This window comes from Bombus fervidus, chromosome 2 (genome assembly GCF_041682495.2).
Source record: "Bombus fervidus isolate BK054 chromosome 2, iyBomFerv1, whole genome shotgun sequence".
NCBI classification, from domain to species: Eukaryota; Metazoa; Arthropoda; class Insecta; order Hymenoptera; family Apidae; genus Bombus; species Bombus fervidus.
In genome coordinates this window covers 4,718,179-4,736,788 of record NC_091518.1, presented here as the reverse complement: position 1 = coordinate 4,736,788, position 18,610 = coordinate 4,718,179, and the positions used below count along the sequence as shown (strand labels likewise).

Here is an 18,610-nt window from a genome sequence, read left to right as displayed (position 1 = left end):
ACGTAGAAGCGATATCTCGAAAAGCAAAGTATGTACTTGGAAAAACAGGGATGGTGAAGTAGATACGAAGTACAATGTATAAACTGGAAGGGCGAGGGAGAGGGAGAACCTCTAGGTTGGACGGTGGAAGAAACAGTGCTGCCTTTAAAGATGGCCACCCGACGCAACGCGCCGTGTCGCGTCTATGTCGAAAAATGATCGAAAACCCTTATCGAATTACGAATACTGACTAAATCGAATCGTACGGTGATCGGAAAGACGTTTGGTACGATCGTTTGGTGACTGTCGAGAAAGATGTTTGGTGTTGCAGAGTGTTTGGTCAATTGAAAAACCAAAAGACAAGATGCGAGACGAACGGGTCAGTCTAGCGGTGGTAGTCATCCTACCCCGTGTCGAGTGACAGTGGCTTACGTAACGATTATTCTCGCTATGATAACGATACTCCAGCCGCGAATGCGAAACAAGAAACTGTTTTACCGGGTTATTCGCGGCGCTGCGCACCAATCCGCTAGAAATACGCATCGCGGCTGACCTGATTACTTATTCTCTGTCGTTCTGATATCGTACCACGCGACTGTTCGAGTATATACACCCTGCTACCTTGTAATCCAGCACGCTGGAAAATAATATTGGATCGCGTTTTGATAAATTATGACAGCGGCGCTCGTCATGGAAAACACAAATTGGGATTCTGGTGAGTAGACTACTTTACGTGTGCTTTGCCACGATCTGTCTGTCCTTTCGTTTATAGTTTATATCGGTCTCTCTTTTTAGTCTTTAAGCATTGCCTTCTAGAATGTCATGAATTACGGTAATCACGATAACATTTACGATTTCGGGGTGTACAACTTCACCGGCTTGATAAACGCGATATTTGGGAAAAGTAGAATCGTACCGTTTTTCTACCGTTTGCACTACGTCTATTTTTACCTGGCAGCAACTTCTTCGACAAAATGTCCGAGTTGACTTACTGCTGTGTTATTAAAACGGTAGATTATCGCATGAAGGCGTTTGCAGAAAATTCATTGATCGATCGGAGAATACACGTCTTGTAAATTCGATACTTCCAGAAAAATATCGAAATACATAAATATAGGTACTGGTTGAAAGATCGTGGCACGATTTCACGAAAGAAACATCTAAACGTGACATTTTTTGCGCAGGCCCTCATATTTGAATTCTGCAATCTCTCTATGTGACATCGATAGAAACCTTGCCGGTATTCGTTGAACGATCGTTGTTTCTTTTTTCTTTTTCAGCGTTATCCAAGCTGCTGAATTCTCTACAGGAGAGCAAAAGTGAAATACCAAGTTGTACCGACGAGGAATTCGGATTCTTGAGCGAATTGTTGCAATCGAAGGAATTGAACGCTTTAGTGAATGTTCATAATAAAATCTTGAACAATGTCAAGGACGACAAATTTTTTCCTGTACTCTCCAATTCCATGGATATCGACATCGAAGTTCTCGATCTATTATCAACAAAAACGCACATTTCCAAGGACTGCAAGGAACTTTTCCATTTGCTTCAAAAACCACACATACAGGTAGCGTACTCGCGACGATTAAAAAAGTAGAATAGTCAACCAAAAAGAAATCGAGATATTTTGTCATAGGGCTTGTTGTGCGCTCATGACGCGGTCGCCCAGAAAGACTATTATCCCCGATTACCGGAGATTCCTCTGGAAGTCGACGAAGACGAAGAGACGGTCAAGATCGTACAGTTGGTGAAATCGAACGAACCTCTGGTACGTCAGATAGGTCGCACGTGTTCCGTCTTTAATGTTTATATTAAAGTTTTTTGCTCAATTAACACGATAAGAAAAGAGGAAAGCTTGATAACGTAGTTCAAATTGATACTCATATCTAATGGAAAGAGGTTGTGTGTCTCTATATATAGACATACGTATAATTATACAATATATATGTATAATATTTTGTATATATTATACATATAACTATATTCCTCATTCTCAGTTTCCACATACCGGTATAGGGTGACACATGGTAATATTTTCCCACGAATATCTTTCGCGCTATTCGTTATTTCGGGTAGATGTGCAATCTATCTCAAGACGAGTTCCATCCTCGTAATACGTTTGTCTTCCAAGAAGGATAGTTCTGTTTTCTCGAAAGTTACCATGTATTTACGCGAAAGTACTATAATGGGTCACTGCCTGTGTATGCAGAAAACAAAGAATGAGTAAGGACATAACTGTTTTGAAGTAATTACAACAATTTGCATGGGACTTGATCTTGATTAATCCTTTGTATCGACTTAGATACCTCGTGTTCCTGTAACAAGTATCGTAGTATCGAATACGTATCGCTCGCGCGATATTCAATACAGTTTCTTAAGTAATCACGTGTTTCTTTCATCGTCAAACTTGCTTCGAAGTGTGGCGCCGGCGTTGAACCGATCGTGGTAAGTCGACTTCAAGCCGAAACATGTACAGGCCTGTAATGCGTTCCATGCGTATCTAGCGATACGCAAAACGATTTCGTAGTGTTTCGTTTAATCCTGTTTCTTTCGTTTCAACTTATCAGACATCTCTAGTCGCTAGAAAAATTTTTATTTTCTGACTCTGCGCGATTTCCCCTCTACACCGAAGTGAACAGAGCTCGTGTAAAGCTAAGCTGTAAATAGAACGCTGTTCATTTCCTTATACATAATTTATTAATTTTGCTTATACCTTACTTTATACACCGTGCGTCCGTTTTAATCCTCGTTGATTTATGTTTTTTTGTTTGTTGTTTTTGCTTGTGAATAAAACAATTTCTCTATCATAACAACTGTACCTTGTGTTATTGTCCCGCATGTCCTTGTGTTGAATGTAGAAAATCTCTCGAGATAAAATTCAACGATACGGTGCGTAGCATATCGTTGAAAGATTAATCTGTATTCTTGCATTTCCATGATCGTGAACGATCTTCAGCTGTCGATTTATCTCGAGATATTTAAAAGACGCAGAGCGTAGCCGTTGAATAACGCTTGAAACGCAGTCATGTACAAGGAACGTACAACGTTATAAGCGTCGACTGCTTCGATCGAATGTGTGTTTATGCCTTCGCGATGAATTCTCTTTGTTTTTATTTATTTTTTTTTAAGAAAAACGAAGGCACTACCTAACACGCTCACCTCGCAACTGCAATCAAAATATTAGTTTACACGTTGACAATAGGGGGCGACCATAAAAACATGCGAGGTCACCGGCAAGATCGTGATAGCGAGAATAATGCATGGCGGTGCGGCCGATAGATCCGGCCTCATTCACGTTGGCGACGAAGTTTGCGAGGTCAACGGCATCAGCGTCGAGGGAAAGACTCCGAATTGTGTTCTTAAAATATTGGTAGGTCGCAGCTTCTATTTCATTCTTGCGACGTGTACTACTTTACCGATCGATATGTACGCTGCAGATTCCTGATCGAGATTTATCGCACTTACCGTTTATATCGCACGAAAGATACATATATGTAAAACGTCATGTTCTCTTTCAGCAAAATTCCGAGGGTACGATTACTTTTAAGATAGTGCCTGCCGATAGTAAAGGGGGAATTCGTGAGAGCAAGGTACGTCATAAAATGCTAGGTTATTCGATCGATAATCGATTCTGGTCAAAGAGGAAAGAATTTCTGACCGGCGATTTCCTCTTCTAATATCGTTTAATATAGAGTTGCTGACAATTTTACGTGCGTTTAATATCGTTATAATAATTTTAATAGGTACGAGTTAGAGCGCACTTTTCGTATAAAGCTGCCGAAGATCCGTACATACCTTGCAAGGAGGCTGGACTAGATTTTTCGAAGAACGACGTTCTCCACATCGTCAGTCAGGATGATGCTTATTGGTAGGACTGGATTTCTCGTTTGACCGTGCAATCGATACTACGGTACATTTAAATTATTTTTTATTGAACATTAGGTGGCAAGCTAGACGAGAGGGTGACCGAAATATGAGAGCTGGCTTGATCCCCAGCAGAGCCTTACAAGAAACACGAATTATACTTGAGAGACAACAAAAAGAGAAGACCGACGACGACAATATAAGTAAGTGATAGCGTTTTCAACAGAGTATAGATAAAATACAACGCTTTAAAATACGATACTGTCCTTGTTTCCAAAACGCGATCGGGTCACGTCATCGATTGCCGATTGTGATCCATGTAAACGCATTGCGATTGGTGAAAGCGTTTCGAAAATTCTGACGTACGCTGAGCTACGATCGCCTTCGTAATTTCATTTCATAATCTCTGTCATCTTATTTGTAATCTTTGATCTCATCGTCGCGTCTAAAAATTAAATCTTATTTTATTACATCGTAATTAAGAGACACGCCATCTGTTAGCAACACGTGTTTGGTAACCACGTACGATGTAAGATGGAGAAACAATTCGAGACGAGGATAAATTGCAATCTATCGTAGTAGAGCGTTAAATAAGAATCGTGACCTCTAACACGGAAACAATCCATGATGAATTGATCTCGGCTGGTCTTCTTAACGAATGTTGGCCTGACGACCTAACCGTCGGTTAGGCTTGTGTTCTGTTCCAGTGCCTTTGCCCGCATTGTGCCCCCGTCCCAGTACCTCTTTACACGCCTCGTCTACAAAGTGCAACTTGCAGGGAGTAAAAACTAAAAAAATCATGTATGACGCTGCAGAGAACGACGATTTCGACCGGGAAGAAATACTGACCTACGAAGAGGTCGCAAAGCTCTATCCGAGACCGGGCCACTACCGGCCGGTGGTTCTGATCGGGCCACCGGGTGTAGGCAGGAACGAGCTGAAGAGACGGCTTATAGCCACCGATCCCGATAAGTACAAGACACCTGTTCCTTGTAAGTTTCCATTCAACTTTTCCATTATATCCACGCGTTTCTTGCTTTCCTCGTTTTAAGTAGCGTTACTTACTTTAATCGTTCGTTCTTTGATGAAATTCTTGTGACTGGCTTCAGATACCTCGAGACCACGGAAACCAGGTGAAATCAACGGTGTAGAGTATCATTTTGTTACTCGGAAAAAGATGGAAGAGTATATCGAGTATGGCAAGCTTATAGAATACGGCGAGTATAAAGGCAACTTGTACGGTACCAGTTCCGAGAGCGTTAGCTCGTTGATAAACGCCGGATACGTGTGTCTATTGAATTCTCACTATCAAGCCCTGAAGATGCTTCGAACTCCGCAGACAAAACCATATGTAATATATATAAAGCCGCCAAAGTTCGAGATATTGAAAGAAACGAGGAACGATGTTAGAGCAAGATCGACTTTCGACGAAAGCAACTCTCGGGGCTTTACGGTAAACCAAAAAATCTTATTGGCAATCGTGTACGTCCTACGTTTTCACCGAATCAACACAGAATGATCGTTCTATCGTTTGCAGGATGAGGAATTTCACGAAATATTGTATAACGCTGCGAGAATCGAATTCCTTTATAATCATCTGTTCGACGAAGTGATCGTAAATGCCGACCTCTCAATGGCGTTCGAGCAACTGGTGAACGCTGTTCATCGAGTCGAGTCGGAACCGCTTTGGGTACCTGCTTCCTGGGTTCAATAAATCTCGCTTCAATCGATTGTTCACGGAGAAACAGAAGAAATCCTTGGGAACGTTGCACGTTCGATACCACGACGTTCGGCGGATGTTTTTCTCCAAATTTTCCAAGCTGTACTTTTTTAGCGAAGCGCGTCCCCTTCTTCCTCCTCTTCTATAGCATTTCAAATTGACGCGTATTCTCCATGAGACTAATATCGATGCCTTTTTGCCCTTAGGTATTTATATACGTGTTTGATACGCGTCGATAGTTGTGAAACTCGGCTCGTCTTGTTTATTACATTGTTTTCTCTCTCCTTTTTCGATCCGGGAATATTACTTGTTCTTCGAATTATACGTACGTATAGATATATGTAGAAACACGTCGACCGGTACGTAGCAGGTGACTGGAAAGGAGAAAGTCGTTCATATTTTTGCAGCGATCTCGTTTTTAAGCGTTCGAATTAATCATTTTTCCACCTTGTTTTCTAACGTATCATCGGGCACGATGCGCGATCCTAGAATTTTTACTGCCACGAATCGAAAGCATCTCGCGGCGAAGGAGGAAGCATTGCTACGGGGAAATTTAAAAGAGGGCTATTGAAGAGAGAAATGGGTGAAACAGTGTTAAAGTTATCGTGTAATTTTGGGATCAACGATTATAAATGGTAAACCTCATTGTGACGAGTCGGAAAATTCTTTCGAAATTTGGTAAATCGAAACTTTGAAATGTTAAGCAATTGTTGCCACCACTCGTGACCTTTGATCCCAGTTGTTGTTGATTATTGCCAAATAAGTATCGTATATCTAGAACACGATGAGAATCACCTTAAAGTTTTATTGTATTTTCCACCTGATCAGCATTGCCACGATATTGCTATTTTTTTCATAATTAAAGGGCTGCCAGAGCATGAGCAAGATTTATGCACGCTATACTCTACTGGCGTTGCATCAAATAGTTCATCCTCGATGTAAACTCTATATGTTATCAAAATACAGCATTACACTTTCAAGTACGTAGTATTGTCTTTTCCCGATTTTTCACCATTTCCAAGACCATTTTGCGCGCATCTTTCGGTCGATGATGTAACGATGACGCAATATATATATATATATATATATTAGCTTGCCTGTTTTATGCGACAGACAAAAATCAGAGTACCTTTGTGAAAGATGGCTTTGTCTTTAAAGTAAAGAGTTATGGCATCTGTCCGGTATGGAACAACGAAAACGAAAAAAATCTACGGAATGACGAATTAGAACGTAAACTAGACTGAATAAATTGCATGCGGATAATTCCTTGCTTTTCATCGATAAGACGCGGCGTCACGAATATGCAGTCACAAACGGCTCTCCTTTTTGCGCATCGTACTATATAAGTTTCTTTTAAAATGCTATTTGTTCGTTGGCCATCAGTATCGCCGGTCAATAGCATAACGCTCTTATGAATATCTATATGCAAAACTTTTGCGTTTTCGCGCATCGATCTCTGTCGATACCTGTTTTTCAGCGCGTTTCGGTGTATTAGATTTTTACCTAAATCATTACCACCTAATGACAAAATCCGCAACACAATACCTATCTATAATCTAAAAAATATTAAGAAAAAATGTTTTTATCTCGACATTTTAGGATAAGCACGTATTCCACGTACGTATTTCTAAATAAGCGATTATTTTACATTCGTAGGAAGATATTTGAAAGTGAGCGCGCGCGCGCGCGCCTTAACCGGAAAACATTGGTTCGCGACAGACCATTTTGGAATTATATGCGTGTAATACGTAAGATTTACCGCGAGTCGCCAAACTTCTAATATAGGATATCGTAAATACTATTTTTGGCAGTCTTGGTTTTCTAATTGAACTTGAATCATCTGAAGTTGCGAACACGTGTGTGCGTCCCATCGGATGGCCGCGCGTTACCGTACGTACGAAAATAGATCGAACGAGGAGCTAGGAAACTTTCAACGGACCTTTTTTCCTTTCATCTTGGAAATTTTGCAGCCAGTAACGCTCGCAGGTGGCGACTAATTAATGAGAGACAGGAAAATATTCGGCAAAAATTATTTCACAATTGGTCCATTATATTTCGTTGATTATTCATCGAAGAGTAACACCTGGCCTAAATCCGCGGCTGCGCGGATCAGGCAACGTGTGATACGACCGCCGTGATACTTTCAGGGTGAGGGTGTGAATTAAACTTTGGCCCAGTATCCAATTAACCCTTACGCGAACAGATTAGTTTGAAAAGTTGCTCGATGGGATTAACGGCGTCGCGGATTATCGTCCTTCTTGTACTTTTCATACGCGATCGACCACTACAAACGCGATACTACTCTACGTTCGCCGAACTTTTTCCAAGAAGATGTGCAAATATTTTTCACGGAGTTTAATAGTGAAGACAAGGTATACGGCGAGAGGCTTGAATTTCAAACAGCGAGAAGATCTCCGTTGCTTATATCGTAAATCGATAAGCACGGATGAACACAGGTAAGTGAATATTATTTGAAACGGTTCTTAAAATGGCACAGAGAACCAGTAAATTCGCTGTTATAAGAGCGACGTTAGATAACACAAGATATAGCGCAGCTGAATGTGTTCTTCTCTTACCATCGATAGATACGATAAAAAATTATTGTATCCGAGAATTCAGGAAATCGAAGTATACAGGATTTACCGATCGTACGTTACAATTCTCCTGATTTTTGTAAACAGATACTGAAATTATTTGCCGCGAAATAGCCCGTCTATTTGCTGTACATCGTCGTGGACCAAAGATCGTTTAACAAATCATAGTTGCGATATTAAGCGAGAAATTTGTCGAATGTCGGCAGTTTGATGTCGACCTGGTTTAAAATTAAACCGAAGCCGGTCAGTAGAGTATGGAAAAGAATGTTGCGTAGAAAGGAAAACCGATGCATGTAAACGATACGTTAAAACTTGCACAGGAGAGTCACAAAGGTTCGCCAGCGAGGTCATTATCGTCTTCGAAATGTGTCAATGACACAATGTCGCACGTGAATTATCAACGAAACATGATCATAATTTTTGATTAAGTCGCGTGCATGCTGTCAACGTTGACAACCTTCGTCGGTTTGTCGAGTTCTCCTATGAATTTTCATTAATCGAGCGTTGCACATATTTAGAAAGTTCAATCTTCAACGCAGCTGTTTATGAAAACCACTTAGCTATTTCTAAAATATCTGATAGGTAGATCGTAGTCGGACGGAGTGTTTCGTTTCACGAATCTTCTGAAATCTTTCGGTGAGATGGGTTCGTGTCGTTCTAACATTTATGTGCTATATTTTCGTCGGCGAGATTAAATTACCGAAACTGGCAAGCAACGATCGTTACTCTCCGGTATATTTTGTTCTAATTAGTATGCATTTTCTTATCGCTGTTAGGCATTCACCTGGATCGTGGTATAAACGAATCGGCTGAATTATTAACACACAGGCCAGATACCAGCCGTAAATATTCTCTCGATACCATTCCATTTTTCCGATACTTTGTACGTAAAAAAGCCTTGTAATCTGGTACTTGTGCTAAAATAACTTGGCCGCCATATGCGCTCTTTCAAACGGCAGATAGGGCAATAATTTTGTAAAATCGATAAACAGTTCGGAGCCGAGCGATTTTTCGACCGTCGGATAATCGATAGATTCTCGTGCATAAGAGAATTCAAAATATTGGCTTAACGCCAGAGGCGACGACGATAAGCCTGTCGGGTAAATGTAACGCCGCCAAAATAAGCACGCGGTCTCCTAGCAAAAGAACCAGTGTACACGACTGCGAAAAGTTCGCTCAACGAGAGTGTCGCCGATACAAAACAGCATCTTCAATCGACAGGTTTAAACTTACGAATGCCACCTTCGGAAACGTAAAAAACGAAACTAAAGTGTCGGCGAATAGTTAAAGTTTCCATACCAATTCTTCTCGAAAAGTGTTTGCCCGTAGCTTTTGAAACGTTGACTTCGTAAATAATATACACGTAAATATAGCAGCTTTGAATACGGAGCATCGTAGCGAGATGTTACGTGGAATCAAAGACCATCGATCGACTTGACGTACCTTCATCGATAACCTGCTTTTACGATGCAGCCTATAACGACAATGACAAAGAACGAAGGAAACAGATCGCCAACGAACAACGCGACTTACTCCGCAAGAGTCTGCCTATCCAGTGGAATGAATTGCATGGTCGGAGACACTATGTTTCATCGTATATCCAATATAGGACGGAACGTCAATCAGGTGAGCGGTTTCTCTTTGTCCTTGCTTCCTTTTTTATGTTTCGCCTTGTTCCACGCAACGAAACTCCTAGAGTGCCACCTAGCATAGGTTTCTGGCGTGTCGGTCTATTCGCACGTCTTCGGAAATCAACCAATCGACTGATTTACGAGTCGTTTATAAACGATTCCTCTTTTTTTACGCTCGAATCTCGCCAGACGATTTACGCGTCTTTCGTTCCGAGAGTCATCGTTTCGTTTATACTTTTACACGTTGGAAGTGAGCACGAACGCGACTAAATGCGAAAATATGAAATGCAAACACGTTCGTCCGAGAGATCGTAGCCGGTTAATCGAAGAGGGAGAAAAAAGAAAAGGCGTAATGATGGCCAGAGGCGACAGGTTGACGACATGTGCGCGAACGAACAAAAGTACTACACGCGTATTGCTCTCGCACAGCTCCTTCGATAGTGCGCGTACACGCGTCGACGAGCCACAGACCGACCGACGTAACGACTTAACCGACATATAAATAGCGTTTAGTTGAAACGGACGCGGTAGAACTCGCGTGCACGTCTTACGAGGCGATCCGGAAGGCACGATTCGTTTTTCAAGGAACTTCTCCTACTCCGAGTACTGACACTCGCTGTGCCGTGATCCGCGACACCGTCAGTGATTTCCGAGAGTTTCCGCGGGAACGATCGATTTTCAACACGCCAACTCATTCTCGCCCTCCTTTCTTCCAATGTCGGCTTAAACAGAAACAAAAGTTCTCCATTTTCTCGTAAGTCTTTCAACCTTTGTTATTCTCTCGTTTTCATTCGAACCATTCTCGCTCGCCAGATTTCTCTTTCGACAAACCACAATTTTAATTTTCACTGTCGCGTTAACGAATTTTTTTTCCGCCAGTATCGTTACAACGTTGACGTACGTTCGTACGTATATTCGCTTGGCGAACGATATTCGTAGTATCCGATGAACTACGAACGCTAAGTTGGTAATATTATACCCAAACAAATATCGCCACAATCGCGTCGATGTACACGAACGTATACGTACGTATCACATTGACGTTGGACATGTTTATGCGCTAGGCATTCGCCTCGTCTTTTTCGTCATTTTTCTTGTCGTTTTCATTTACCTGTCAGAACGTGCAGTTAAGATGAGTTTCAATTTCTTTCCTCGATATATCTGAATGTTGCGTGCTGCGAGCAACGTTCGCGCGGGGTACAAAGACTCGTTTAATGCGCGAATGATCGAAATAGGACGTTGGCCGTATATCGGAAGATCACTGGCAGGCAAACGACGTGCAGACCGCGCGGTTAAAGTTCGATTATTTGCTAAAGGGCAATACCTGTCCTGTGAACAACTACAGCATCGTCGCATCTAGGGGAGAGCTCGCTCGAAATAACTATGCGGTGAGAGAGACATCGTCGGCGCAGTGTATCGTTGTCAAAAGGAACAAGACGGCCGTGAATGCGGGTAGCGAAACTCGCCCCAAACTTCGGGACGACTTGCTCAAAGAACAGTCCTCGGGCAAACAGTTGTCCAAGGATTTCGCAGGATCCACGGACTTTGGCAAGTCTCAGCGGCCTATTCGCAAATCCTTTTCCGTCCCGGACTATCTCAGAGAAGGTACTTGCATATCTAATCCATCGGATTTTCTATTTTCTATTATCAATCGGATATTCAGATATCTTAATCCGAGTATTTAAAAAAGTGTTTAGAAACGTGTGTTTCAAACGATCGATGATGCGCGTATAGTTTCGTTTATTCGAACGTTCCGCTTGATCGAATCGATAATTGTCGATCGTCATCGAACGCGTACAAAGTGGAGGAAACTTTTACGAAATTGTCGTCTTTGCAGGTTTTCCAGCAACGCGGCAAATTGATCGGAGAGGAGCCGAGGAGAGTATTTTCAAAAGATCTTCCACTTTCCTGTCGAATCTCGCCCATTCTGCGAATAAATTTAGAGAGAGAAAACTAAGCGGAAACTATCCCGAAGAGCGCACACTTTGTTCAAATAATCATTGCACCGAGAAAAGCTGTTCGGCCAAGCATCCAACTCTAAGGGGATACTTTTCGATTTTAAGTAGCGTCGCCAACGATCTCGATCCTTTCGAACATTCGTCAGGAGTTCAAACGTTGCCGGTGGAGCGGAGGAAGAAAGGCGGCGCGCGCGTCAAGAAATCGGTGTCCTTCAGTTCGGATACGAGTTTCGAAGAGAAACGCGAACCTTACAGAAGAGCCGCCATACACGAGGCTAAGGTCTATCACAAGGGTGTTCTGCAAGGTACGCGTCTTTCTCTTCCTTCTCTTTGTCTTATTCGTTTTATTTCCCTCGAATTTGTTTGCATCCGACCGGTACGACTTTCCGATTTTCCAATCTTTAGCAGATACGTTCAAAGTTCGAAGCTCGTTCGTCGTAACTATCGCTGTTTTCTTTGGGAATTTGTCAAAAAGAACGCGCATACACGCACGATACACTGAATAAACGAAAGGAGGAAACAGAAATGCAGACAATACAATGCGTTGAAAAATACACCGGATATACGCAGAATCATCGATTTATTATCGGAACTCTACCTACAATGTAAATGATTATGTTAACAACTACTCTCTGTTTAGCACTGATTTCATGAAAATGTTACCGATATTTTCCACTATAGTTTATTACAAATACGTCTGTCATGGCTGTAAACTATCGAGGCAACGCTTACCCGACAGCCTATTTATTATCTTTTCTATTTTCACATCTTGCGAAACGAGCCGTTTGTACAAATTTTTCTTACCAGATGTAAAACATTCGACTCGTTTCGCAGATCGTAGCGTGGCCGAGGTGAATATCGTCAGAAAAGTGCCGTCCTCGTGGCAAGTAACGTCCGAGGGCGCATCGGCCCTTCTCAGGGCAGCCAGAGATGCCGACGACGCAGCCCTCGATGAAATCGCCGTCCATGTGCGAAAATTTGGATTCGGAGACATGGACGTCAATATGACTGATAGCAGCGGCAGGGTAAGCTATTAACAATTACTCGTCTGTAATAAAAAAAGAAAAAAAATTCGTCGTATTTGGCTCGTTAACAATTTACAAGAAAAAGTTAATGAAAAAGATTTCAAGTATTTGAAAAGCTTCAGGATTTCTACGTCTATTATCGATCGTTTTCGATGATGCTATTTTATGCTAGAAGTATTACGAAACAGATGATATTCGCGTAATTAAGTAAACATTTTTTTACCTGGTTACATGCTTACGCTTTTATCAACATATTTCGTTGATTTTTGGTTATCGGTAATAATGTATTTGCAGAGGCACGATAAAATTTTTGGCACTTTGTTATCTCGTATATGTTCTTTTCCAAATGGCAAAGACGGGATCATTGATTGAAGGTCGCGGAAAAAAGAGCTTCCTCATTAGATATGTAAGACGTGACGCGTTAGAAAGAAGTGACGCTCGTTGCTCTTAAGCATACGTACATAAATGTAAATCGAGCGATTTTTTACGATCTCAAGACGTTTAAGTACAATTTAATATACTCAAGTTATGCAGTGTATTAGATCATAACGAAAATTGAATTTTTCCTTCGTGGCGAATTGATAGCAAATAAGAAAAGATATCTAACGATGTAAAACGATACTAAGCTTACGGAACAATAGATTTTTGTCGTGAAGATAGTTTCGAAAAGCAACAGCTTACTCGCAGGGAACTAAGAACTGTAGAGAACTTGTAGAGGATTGGTCGTTAGAATAACGAGAACTTGCTGTTGCAACCCGCCAAATATATTTAAATTAAAATTAAATTAAAAACGATCGTTGTATCGAGTTGTGGTTTCCAATGGCGTGAATCGCGGATAGCGTGCTTTTTGTATTCCCTTAGCAAATAATCAAATCGGCCAGTGTTTAACATCGCTATATTTTTAAACTTAGATTTTCATATCGACGCGTATCAAGTTTCTAGTTACCAAATGTTCAACGTTGACGCGCTATCGCTAGCAAAACGAAGCTTCATATGCCACTAAATCGCTACTGTTTTATAAGGAAATATTTTCTGAACGCGCGTGCGGTAAACAGATCGCACTGTTTTCGCCAACTCGAGGAGCATCGTACGTTCTTTATACGAAAACATGTGCGAGTTCTGCTCCGCACAGTGTTTGCCATGGTGACGCACGTGAAGTAATATGTAACGCGTCAACGTCAGTAACCATTTAATAAATTGACTGTTACCGCACAGTCCTTTGTGCGTCTCTCCGAGGCAAAGAATACCGCGAGCAGGACAGTCGCCGGGCAAATCTCATTTTCTTCCGGAAAGAAGAACAGTTTCGCAATTCTTTTTCTAACGTGAATAACGTCGATAAGCACGTTGCGGTAAACGGAAGTCAATATCGGTGAACGCGCGCGATCAGCAAAAAAAGAGAAAGAATGGAAAGTGATAGAACGAGACGTCCGGCGTGGCGAGGATGTTGCACGTCTGCGGTTGAAAAGTAAAATACGCGCGTTTGTGATTGTTCGCGCGAGAAAGAATTTTATGTAAACGGCAGCTTCGACAAGTTCAACTTATTTTTCGAACAAGTCGATCAGTTTCGATTATTTCTTTACGATGCCAGACTGCCATCAGCTACATGGCGGGAAACGGTGCCGTGACGATGTTGGAGCTAGCTCTGTCGTACGAAAGGGTGGACCCGAATACTCCGGACAACGAGGGCAACACGCCTCTACATTTTGCCGCGCAGGCCGGTAAGTAATTTCGTTGTACTTTTAAAAACGAAGGAACGTGGTCGCGGTTTTTTATCGAGATCCACACGATGACATTGACTCGGACGGGAAAATTCAAATTGAAAAAAGCGATTTCTTCCACGAACGAGGATATTCGAAGAAGATAAAAAATAAAATCTGTTACGCTGAAATCTTTCAAGGACAGCATCCTGTCTGTGCTCGTATTGTACGTAATCGGAAAAATACGGCCACGTGGTGAGCATAAATCTTGTAAATACAACACTTCTCCCATCGTTAAAAAATCTCCGCTACTATATACATACATATATATATATATATATATATATATATAATACAAGTATATACATACATAAACGGACGTCAAATTTTATGCTCGTGATGCCGTAAGCCGTAAGGGTTCCACCGCGTCATCGATACCAGAAATAACCCAGTGTTGGAGTACTTGAAACGCGCGTGGTTTACAGTGACGTACGCCGACGGACGTTTCAAGCCAAAACATGGTCGAACGATACGTTACTCGAAATACGCCAACTCTTGCAACGTCGCGAAGGACGCGAGCTTGTTTCGTTTTCGACTTAATGCCCGTCTCCTTTCGTTTGATCTAGGGCAAACGGAATGTTTGAACATACTGCTGCAGAGGTGTCCGGACATCGAAGTGGACGCGAGAAACGCATCGGGCTTTACTCCGTTGATGAAAGCAGCACTTCAAGGAAGAACCAAATGCGCCAAAATTCTCTTATTCGCTGGTAAACAGAGTCATCTTTCTTCTTTTTTTTTTTTTTTCAAAAGGTGACGGGTTAAGGAAACAGCGAACGCATGGACGCTTGGCTTTCAGGTGCGAATCCGACGTTGAGAGACCAAGGGAGAGGATTGAGAGCGGAACAGTGGGCCAGATTTTGCGGAAGGTACGTCTGCGCCGAAGTAATCGAGAGGTTCGCGAGACATCGGCTCCTGGAGAGGTCAACTTCTTGTCGGTGGGGTAGTGAACCCGAACTGGCAGCGAAAGTACTCCAAGGGAAGGTAAAGATACTTCTAACTGAGACGTTTCTTACGATCAAATAGGAACACCATGAAGGATAGCGAGAAATGTTGGTTAATGTGCAGGTGATGCCCATTCCGACCGCACCCCTGTCGCCACCATCTTCGGGATTCAAGTCGAAGATAAGAAAAGTTTTCCGCACGACATCCGGCCCAGACCGAAGTTTTTCATTGGTCTCGCAATTAACTAGCGCCGCCCTTTGTGCAAGTAGTCCAGCTCTACCAAAATCCAGCCAAGTTCCACCTGTGGTTAAAAGTCTTCTTCGACCTTTAAGCGTTCCACAGTTAAGGTGATGGCTCCGATTCTTTGCGAATTCCACGTTGCATACATTGCAAGTGACAGACGCATTTATTTCTCGTATTCCGACTGTTTCAGGGTGACTCTAGTTTCGCCGCAAGATATTCTTGAACAATCAAAGGACAAGTATGGGCCCAATTTTACAGAAAAGATCGAGAATATAGTAGGAAAGCCTTCGCGATCGAAGAACAAAAACAAATAGATCGGTTTGCCAATCGTTTTGTGGATAAACGTGCGGATAAAGATCGCAGGCGTCTTCCCTCCTCGAAAAAAATACATTCTATTGTATTTTAGATCGTCGTACGTCAATAGGATTTTCGATCTTTTCCGACTCATCCACTGGCTACAGTTCCTATCGATCAACGCTCATTCTAATTCTAATACTATCTATACTGTTAAAATCTTACATGACATTCTCGTTTCTATTAGACTAAAAAAATACAAAGTGCAACTTTTTCACCTTGTAAACTTGTTTATAGAAACCGTATTCCGGAAAAGGGATTGCTACCTTTTGTAGATTATACGTATACATATATATCTTACTTCTTACGTTATCGGTCGTTACTTTGAACTTATTTTTGGCTTACGATCTGGGTAAAGATCAGAATTTGGGAACCAGAATTTGGGAACATGGGAAACTTTTTTTAACTGACTGTCACAAACATCAAAAGATCAACAAGAATTATGTACGCTTATTCGTCGAATCGATGAGATAATTTTTAAATAATTTTAAATAATCTTCTATAGAGAGAAAGAGGGAGAGAGAGAGAGAGAGAGAGATAGAAAGATTCATTCTACAGTTTTTGAATTTATAAGATATAAAAGTATCGTAAAGCACAAAGTGACATTTTTTAATTACGCGATGGTCGCCGAAAAAATTTATAAATAAATATATTGAATAAAAAGATTCGTATTATTTGTACGATATTTTTTCACTATTAAGAGCGAAAACAATCTTTCTTATTAAGGCAAATCAGTACAGTACAATAGGTACTTACGTAAGTACATATATGTATGTATACAGTATTCGTATTACAAAGATAGAACATATCGTGCGAAATTTTACCTATACATGTACACGTTATGTGTTTCGTATTGGAACGTGTAGTGCCAAATTTTCCGAATCAGCAATGCCTTGGACAAAAGAGCACGCAGCTATAATAAGAGATAACAAGGTAGAAGGAACGCTTTACAACGCAGGTTTGTATGATCAATAAATACGGTTTGTCTCGTCGTACCTCGTCTTATTGTTGGTGGAATATTGTAAAAAATGTATCTTTTAGAATAAACATTTACGACGCGCGCAACATTTTCTTAATACGACAAACCTTCGTTTATCGCTAATCTACGAAATATCAAAATGATTGTTACAATAATTTCAGTTGATTTACAACGAATCTTCTATTAACGTAACGTTAAGTAACGTTAATGAACGGGTCATTCGGATTTTCTATTTCGACGTTGCCTACGATTCTTAGCCTTTGAAAGAATTTCATACGCTTGCTGTATTTCCATAAATTTCTCTTGGGCTTGTCTCCTTTCCTCCTCAGTGCCCTTTATCTTGTCGGGATGATTGTCCCTCGAGAGAGCTCTCCAACGAGACGTTACCTCTGTTTGCGTAGCCGTTTGGGAAAGGCCTAAAATCTACAGAATTTGCATTCAGATGTAGTAGTTCCATATAACGAGCTTCGAGGCGTACCTTGTAGGCGTTTATTTCTCCCCTAGGATCTGTGAGATCTATCAGTTGTGCCCATGTTGCCCAAAAGCCTTGATGTACCGCCTGATTCCAGGTTGCTTCAAGACTGGCCTGGAAAATTTCAAATTTTGCAAAACATCTAATGGGTTGCTTCGATTAAGTACGTTCTACGTGATTTTAAGTAACCTTAAGATCGACCCATATAGGAGACGTTAAGAAGTGTTGGATAGCTTCCGATAGTTTAATCTCTTCACCCTCGCTGTCGGTGACAACGGCATTAAAGTATAAGAACGATCCTAGTAAAGACACGTAAATTGCGACAGCTATACCGAGGTAAAAAATCCTTTTAATAAAGTGTCTTTTCTTTCTTGGTTTTAATCTCCATTGTTTGCTGAACGTATCGAAGCCTAAACTAGCAGCAACGACCATCAAAAATATCCACATGCTGTCGTCTCCGATATAAGATAGCGTTGGATATAATAAATATGCAGAACAAAGAGCAATCCATATGGAACCCTGTTCCCTGCCTATATTCCCTACTATCCAGACACCTGATTAAATACAATTTAAATACAATTTTAAATACGAATAAACTGACAGAGAAAAATTGGTTTGATTAGAAAATCATTAACTACCAATATAATATAAAATACTCTGTTCGTAAAATTATTTCGTTAGATAATAGAGCATCGGTTTAAACATTTTTCCAACGCGATACTCGCATTCGTAAAAACCTTATCGACTAATTATGCAAAGAAACCAAGGCGAAAAACATGCGGTGAAAGATAAGCCGAACGAAATTTAAATACACCGCAGTATTTTCATGGTTGATATTCTAAAATATTTCAACAGTTTACCTAAAGCAATGACCAATGGTGTCAGAATTATTAAATGCCTAAAATTTATTCCAAATACTTCGTCGTCTGGAATCGCATTGCGAAATATTTCCGCCCAAAAATATGCAACCGCATTTTCGGTAGCGAATCGCACTGTCGAGAATGGCGGCTGAAATCAAATGACACGTTACGTTAATATTATGCTTATACAATCGAAAATTTCTTATGCCTCGACTGTTAACAAAAGTATGTA

General features: G+C 41.1%; 3 protein-coding genes across 10 annotated transcripts in view; 2 read left to right on the top strand and 1 right to left on the bottom strand.

Annotated features, from left to right (window-relative positions):
- Window positions 1–18,610, bottom strand: part of Wus (TM2 and DnaJ domain-containing protein wurst) — a 261,802-nt gene that overhangs the window by 242,263 nt on the left and 929 nt on the right. The window contains exons 2-5 of the mRNA XM_072013379.1: window positions 18,379–18,526; window positions 17,708–18,072; window positions 17,525–17,632; window positions 17,235–17,469 (exon numbers count right to left, since the gene is read on the bottom strand). Coding sequence (XP_071869480.1) covers window positions 17,263–17,469; window positions 17,525–17,632; window positions 17,708–18,072; window positions 18,379–18,526 — 828 coding nt within the window. The 3' untranslated portion in view covers window positions 17,235–17,262. The remainder of the gene's footprint in view (window positions 1–17,234; window positions 17,470–17,524; window positions 17,633–17,707; window positions 18,073–18,378; window positions 18,527–18,610) is intronic.
- On the top strand, window positions 39–6,543 carry Metro (membrane palmitoylated protein 7-like protein metro). 4 transcript variants are annotated; one of them, XM_072013285.1, is made up of 11 exons: window positions 39–694; window positions 1,260–1,546; window positions 1,616–1,747; window positions 2,398–2,424; window positions 3,182–3,349; window positions 3,498–3,569; window positions 3,723–3,847; window positions 3,922–4,046; window positions 4,659–4,835; window positions 4,953–5,296; window positions 5,381–6,543. In XM_072013285.1, the coding sequence occupies exons 1-11, from the start codon at window positions 652–654 to the stop codon at window positions 5,555–5,557; spliced, it is 1,677 nt and encodes a 558-aa protein (XP_071869386.1). In that variant the 5' UTR covers window positions 39–651; the 3' UTR covers window positions 5,558–6,543. The 4 variants fall into 4 exon arrangements, with proteins under 4 accessions (XP_071869386.1, XP_071869369.1, XP_071869392.1 ...); XM_072013268.1 differs by having other exon boundaries at window positions 41–694; window positions 4,533–4,835; XM_072013291.1 differs by lacking the exon at window positions 2,398–2,424 and having other exon boundaries at window positions 46–694.
- LOC139992406 (uncharacterized) lies at window positions 7,720–16,307 on the top strand. 5 transcript variants are annotated; one of them, XM_072013233.1, is made up of 11 exons: window positions 7,720–8,019; window positions 9,531–9,783; window positions 11,105–11,393; window positions 11,626–12,051; window positions 12,581–12,771; window positions 14,360–14,489; window positions 15,095–15,235; window positions 15,325–15,509; window positions 15,594–15,817; window positions 15,904–16,031; window positions 16,120–16,307. In XM_072013233.1, the coding sequence occupies exons 2-10, from the start codon at window positions 9,625–9,627 to the stop codon at window positions 16,025–16,027; spliced, it is 1,869 nt and encodes a 622-aa protein (XP_071869334.1). In that variant the 5' UTR covers window positions 7,720–8,019; window positions 9,531–9,624; the 3' UTR covers window positions 16,028–16,031; window positions 16,120–16,307. The 5 variants fall into 5 exon arrangements, with proteins under 5 accessions (XP_071869334.1, XP_071869325.1, XP_071869317.1 ...); XM_072013224.1 differs by having other exon boundaries at window positions 7,721–8,019; window positions 9,534–9,783; window positions 15,904–16,307; XM_072013216.1 differs by having other exon boundaries at window positions 7,721–8,019; window positions 15,904–16,307.